The sequence below is a fragment of the Podarcis tiliguerta genome (genome assembly GCF_965153285.1).
Source record: "Podarcis tiliguerta genome assembly, chromosome: 5".
In the NCBI taxonomy this organism is placed as follows: Eukaryota; Metazoa; Chordata; class Lepidosauria; order Squamata; family Lacertidae; genus Podarcis; species Podarcis tiliguerta.
The window spans coordinates 33,261,434-33,267,716 of NC_139538.1; the positions used below are offsets into that span (position 1 = coordinate 33,261,434).

The following is a 6,283-nucleotide window of genomic DNA, read 5'->3' on the forward strand; positions in this document are numbered from 1 at the left end:
ACTTCAGAAACTTAGAAACTGTTTTAGAAGATGACAAACTGAAACTGAAACAAATGCAGAAGTTCCAGCCAAAATTTACAGAGGAGCAAAAGAGAGAGCTACTGGAAGTACATCCATGGATTCAGAAGGGTGGACTACCGGGGGCTGTTACTAATTCGGTATGCTTCGATGGTTATTTCTTCTTTCAGTATAAAAGCATTGTTTTATTTTATTCACAGAATTGGAGCACTCAGAACCATATTTGCAGTGTAACCCTAACCATGTTTTTGCAGAATCAAGTCGCATTGTATTTAACTGGGTTTACTCCCAGGTTGTGTGCACAAGATTTCAGACATAGTATGGGAGACACTTTTAAAATTCATGCTGTTGGGTATTTCTAGTAACATGTCAAACTACAAGAGGCCACTGAGGAAGGAAATGTGAGTTACTTTTTTTCTTGTTTTTTTTTGAAGGAGTGTATTTATTGTGAAGAAAATGTTAACAGCAGACTGTATGCACAAGATGAAGAAGAAATCCATAAAATGGAGCTTAATGAAATGAATGAAGCCATTGGGGGGGAATAGCTCGACTACCCTGAACCACGTCAACAGTGAAAATGTTTAATCCATGAAGATCCATTTTGAACATGATCTGCTTTATAACTATTGCAGTACATCATTAGATCTTCAGGGTTTTTAAGTTTGTTTCTTGTGAAATGGATCTAATTTTATATAAAGCAAATGGATTTTTTGTTCTAGAAAAAAGTCATTTGTGATTAATATCTTTGAGAGGCTGCATCCCTCAACCAGTCATTGCTGAAGAAGTATAATATCCGTTATTTAAAACTATGGAGGATATACTTGGAGCCTGAATGGATACAGCAAAGAATTTCACAAAATATTGTGCCATCCTAAAATTTTCTTTCAGACTGCTTTTTTCAGTGACACATAATTTAGAAATAAATGGCATATTTTCTACCTTTGAATGAATTTCAGGTTAGCGGATAAAATCATGCATGTTTCCCAAACCTAACTTCACCCAATCCCATCGGTATTCTGATACTTACTGTTGTTAAAAGCAACTCAAATAATTTCACCTTTCTAAGATATCCAGTAATTTGTTTAGCTTCTTTAAAAAAAGGTTGTATGCATGAAAAATCCCTGGCAGCCCGCCCACCCCACACCAGTGTCAAACCATTCCTATCCTATTTTTCAATGATCTATGATCCAAAATTATAATAAATTATTCTTGAAATATGCATCAGTGACTTGTTTGTTAAATGTTTTAATTGATGTTTGTTCCCACTAATTCCCATATTTTATCAGCCATCAGTAATTGTCAGTTCAGTAACAATCTTGTAGAGAAGCATACAAAAAATTGCTAGTATCCAAAAAAAATTTTTTTAAAAAATTCCCCTTGAAGGTTGGAGTTCTGCACCAAAGGAGCTATTTTCCCAAATGGGAGAAACTAATCTTAAGACTGATTTAGCTGGCATTCTAATATTTCCATAATGAACAATAATCTGGGAGTTGCAATGATTGCATATATTTAAATAAGAGGCTAAGTTAAGTGAAGGAGTCCGCCACTGAGGAAACATGGCTCAACATGACCAGAACACATTTCAGCTTTTAATTGCCCCTCCTCTTTGCCTTCTCAAACAACTGGCACTCTCTTACCTGCTGGATTACAGGCAATTTCCTCTCCACTGACCCAGTAGTCACTTTAACTATACTACATTGACTATATATCATTAGCATTGTGGCCTCTTGTGGTGTGGAGAATGGTATAAAATCATATTAGAAAGCCATCTGTAACTGGAGCATTAATGTACATCTGATATCTGTAACTGCATTCAGTTAATATTCAAGCTTTTTTTAGATTTATCATTTTTTGTTATTTGTGCCCCTAAAGTTAATTTCCAAAGATTGAAGTGTTAGTACTGTATAGAAAATGCTGTTTGTTGCTGAATAGCAGAGCTGATTTCAGGAGTTAGTCACGGGATAAAAATCACTTTTATGTAGGTAACTAGGACTGCCTCTCTCCACTTGCACTGACTCAGACCCTGCATTTATCATCTAAGACCCTTCTTCATGTGCTCCCTCCTCTAGAGGTCTGGAGGGCGACAACACAAGAATGGGCCTTTTCTGTAGTAGTTCCCCAGGGAATTTGGCATAGCACCTTCATTACAGATATTTAAATGCCAGACAAAAACATTTCTCAACGTCCAGGCCTTGGTCTGATTTACATTCTATGGCCTTTTAAATGTATGGGGGGTATTGCTTTGTTTTTCTTTTAATACGTAGTTTGTGTTCTCATTTTTATGTTGGGAACAGCCCTATAATCTTTGGATGAAGGGCGGTGTAAAAATTTAATAAGTAAAATAAAATAGACATAAATGTACATATGCATACTAATCTATATGTCCAAGAATCTTGTCATGCCATGCTTGATACCAACATGTAAGAACTGTCAGACAAGATCTGGCCAGTGGTCCTCTGAGCCAAAGATACAGTCCGACAGCATTTTGTAACCTTTGCTTTAGCAAAGAGAGCGTCTCAGGATAATAATGGGTTCATTTATTCCTGGGTGGCTGCTGTGGTGATGGTGGCTGTTTCCAAGCTTTCCTGCTAAGTCAGAAGCTTGTAGGCATTTTTGAATGTGAGTCTGCCTTCCGCAATTGGCTAGCAATCAACTTTATCTGAACCAATAAATTGCACAACTTAATTGTGAGTTGTATAAAATAAGGGTGAAATCCAACGCAGCATTAGCAGGGCTTCTCCTTCCCTCTTGTACCCCCAGAAACTGCTTGAGAGGGTTGGTCAGGAGTATATTGGAGGGGATTACAGAGGGAAAAGAAACCATAAGTCCCATTGTACAAGCAGATTTCAAGAGGGCAGACATCACGGAGTACTCCGAGTATCTTGATTTTCAGCTTGCTTCTGTTGCTCTGGTGCCTTCTAATTTTTGTATTTCGGGAAAGAGGTAAATAATACTTGCTTTATCTGCAACCTTCTCTCAGAGCAACTTGTGGCATTACGTGTATGTAGCTATGAACCCTGCCTGATGTAGTTTTTCCTCATTGTAAACTATGTAATTGAACTTATTAATGCTGCTCACACATCAACATGTTGTGTATATCCTGTTGCACTTAAATTGGTCATTTTTAGCATAACACGAGGAGGGCCATATTGAGGAAATGAAGCTTTATCGAATGGCATGTACTTAAATTCTGATTCTGCAGTCACTTATGCACAGGCTTTACATGTAATTTTTAAATCACATGGAAAACTCTCAGTGCTTAAAAGTATCAAAATTCAGAGTGTCATGTGATTAATTCCACACTCCACAGAACTTTGGGCTTGTGACTTTCTTCTTTTATAGCAGCCACCCACTGCATGGTGAAACTACTATGAGAGCTTCAAAAGCAGCCTTGTGAGATGGCATTGAGGGTATGTTTTAAAGCGCTGGAGGTGGGAGTCTCACCACACCTGCCAAGTCCTCTCTGAAGCTTACTGGTGTGACAAGTGTGGTTTAGTATTTAGTATAGGACTTATGGGTGTAAATTTATTTTTGTAGACATCTGCAACATGTATGTGTGGTCATTTTCACGACGATTTTGAGAGGCCAGGGAGAAAAGTTGTTAAATCCTTTAATGGGTGGTTTCATAAAGATGTCTACATCGTTTTAAAACCTATTTTATTTACAGGAATAGTACTAAAATATTTTCCTATAAATTTTTTAAATTGCAAGCCTCACTTTTTAGGCAAGATTCTGAAACCAGATTGGTTGTAGATTATTTTAGCTTAAAAATACTTGGTCACTATGAGAGAACTTCATTAATGTGTGGGTTTTCCATCTTCAAACAATGTTTTCTGTCTACTGTGCAATATTGGTTTTTTGTCACGTGACTTATTTTTACTACGTGCTTTGTAGAAAATCGGTAAATAAAGAAATTTTATTTTTAACTGTAGTCTTTCCATAATTGCTTTGTCTGGTTAAACTGTTCTACAGTGAATTGAGAAGACTTGTTATGGGAAATGTCTGCACCCAAATTGCAATGCTTAAAATGAAATCCTCGCCAGAATTTTGAATAATTGTCATTCTTGTCTTCCAGATGGGTATTGGTATAACTCTTGAGCCTGTCAATCATTTTATATCTTTGCTACAGCAATGATGAAGAACCTGTGGTCTTCCAGATGTTGTTGGACTCCCATCAGCACCAGCCAGCATGGTCAGTAGTCAGCGATAATGAAAGTTGTAGGCCAGCAACATCTGGAGAACCATAGATTCTGCATCCTTGTCCTACATTGTAATAAATTATTTTGATAGTCATTCTTTATAGATGGAACTTACACAGGCTTGCAGCCAATGATAGTCATACAGAGAGTACAGCAATTGAAATTAATGAGCTTGGCTGACTTAGGTCCATTAATTTCTTTGGGTCTACTATAATTTAGCTGGATACAATCCAAAATACATTGCCAATTTTAACCAATATGAGAGTGTGCTTGTAATCTCTGAAACGCTGACAAAACCTTTTAGTGGCACAAAACCCCACACGCACACTATATAAAACAATATGCCTCACCACCTCTCCCCGCTCTTCTTCCCCAACCTTATAGCGTACTCAACACTAATGTCTCACAACAAATGTAACTGATATGTAAGAGACTGTACAACCTGAAAAAAAGAGACAAGGTGTGTCCTTTCTGTAAACCAAGAAAATCTTTAATATTTTTTTAAAAACAACTTTTTAGTGGCCTGTAGGTGTCACTCTTCCAACACATTTAGATATCCCTAAAATCTGTTTAGAATTTTGATGAGTATTTTACAGTTACAGGATTCCATTTTTCATACAATCTGTATTTTCATGAGTCTGAATTCTGAAAGTATCAGTCAGTTGGAAAGCATTGCAGATGTGCTGGTTTTGCTATTCTTATACTCTAATGGATTAACTAAATTAGCTAAAAGACCCAACTCTTATCACCTCTGTTGAATCACCGGATCATGTCATTCTGGCTTCCTGTCATTCCCTGGTACTCATGTAGTCTATCCAGTAAGTTATTTGTCTGCTAGTGTAGTCTGCATTGCAGTATTTAGTGTTGGAAACAGCAGTTTGTCTCAAGTATCTAGTTTCTTGAGATCTGCTGTTCCTCAAAGATATTGACAGGATGTTGGGGGTGGTAAAAGCCACAACATGCAGATTGGCTAAACTCCGCTAACTGCAGCTAAATTGTCAGTATGTATAATGGAGACTGTTTTCATCAGCTGTAAAGAAAGGGCTTGTTTGTTTCTGAAAATGCCAGTTTGGGATAAGGAATATCGTATCAATTTTTCACTGGCGTGTTCTCATTTCTGACTGACGGCCTGAGCAACTCCAGACATTCCTGAATAACAAATTTTATTTGAAATGGTCAATCTGGCTTCCACCCTGGCTGTGGAACTACCTGGTAGGTTACTTGAATCTAAAGCAGGCACAGCCCACCCATGAAGCAGGGTGAAGCCACTGCCTCGGGTGGCAAAAGTCTCAAAGGTGGTGCCCCACTGCCTCCTCTGCCAGTGGAAAAGTAGTACCAGCACCAATTTCTTGAGATATCTTTTAGCATGCAATGTTTTTGCTATATTTCCACGAGTGGGGTGAGCAGCACTTCCCATTTTGCCTCAGGTGGCGGAAACTGGACATGCCAGCCCTTATCTGGAGGCTGAAAAATGAATATTTATTTGATGATTTTGTTAGGCCTTGCAATTTTGTTAGACCTTACAGTACAATGGTTTTTGATTCTGAATACCATAATATTCTTCTGCCCCACATTCAACCTCTAGGTGTCTCTGGGAAAGCATTCCAATAGGTTTGTTACTATATAATTCAAAGACTGGTTATTGTGGAGGCAATGTGTATGAGAATGTCAGAATGTCCATGTCTATGGGAAATATAAGGGGTATTATTATGAATGCGGCTTAATATCTGCATGAAGCCTTTCTTAACAAAGATAGCTGTAGCTTTGGGATTCAGCATCATGAATATTCATGCATCTCTTTCCTTTACCCAGTTGGCAAGATTAATAACAACACCACCACACACTTACATATGCTAGTGACACTTAGCAACTGTGTGCCTTTATTTGTATAAGAAATAAAACCATGCCTTTTAACCAGTGCTTTTTTTCTTTTAAAAAATGTTTAGGGGTACTCATCTTGACTCAAGAAAATCACCATTTTATATTTCAAATTGGGGAAAATAAATACAGTAAATGGACCAAAGTACAAAGATTCACAAAATGTTTAGGGGTTTGCATGCCCCCAG

The 6,283-nt window shown here is 37.6% G+C and overlaps 1 protein-coding gene across 17 annotated transcripts in view; it reads left to right on the forward strand.

Moving 5' to 3' along the window:
- PER2 (period circadian regulator 2) overlaps positions 1-3,944 on the forward strand; it is a 28,129-nt gene extending 24,185 nt beyond the window's left edge. For all 17 annotated transcript variants that reach the window (XM_083442565.1, XM_083442564.1, XM_083442573.1 and 14 more), the window contains 2 exons: positions 8-158; positions 453-3,944. In XM_083442565.1, the coding sequence (XP_083298691.1) occupies positions 8-158; positions 453-563 (262 nt within the window). In that variant the 3' untranslated portion in view covers positions 564-3,944. The remainder of the gene's footprint in view (positions 1-7; positions 159-452) is intronic.
- Positions 3,945-6,283: the final 2,339 nt, after the last annotated feature.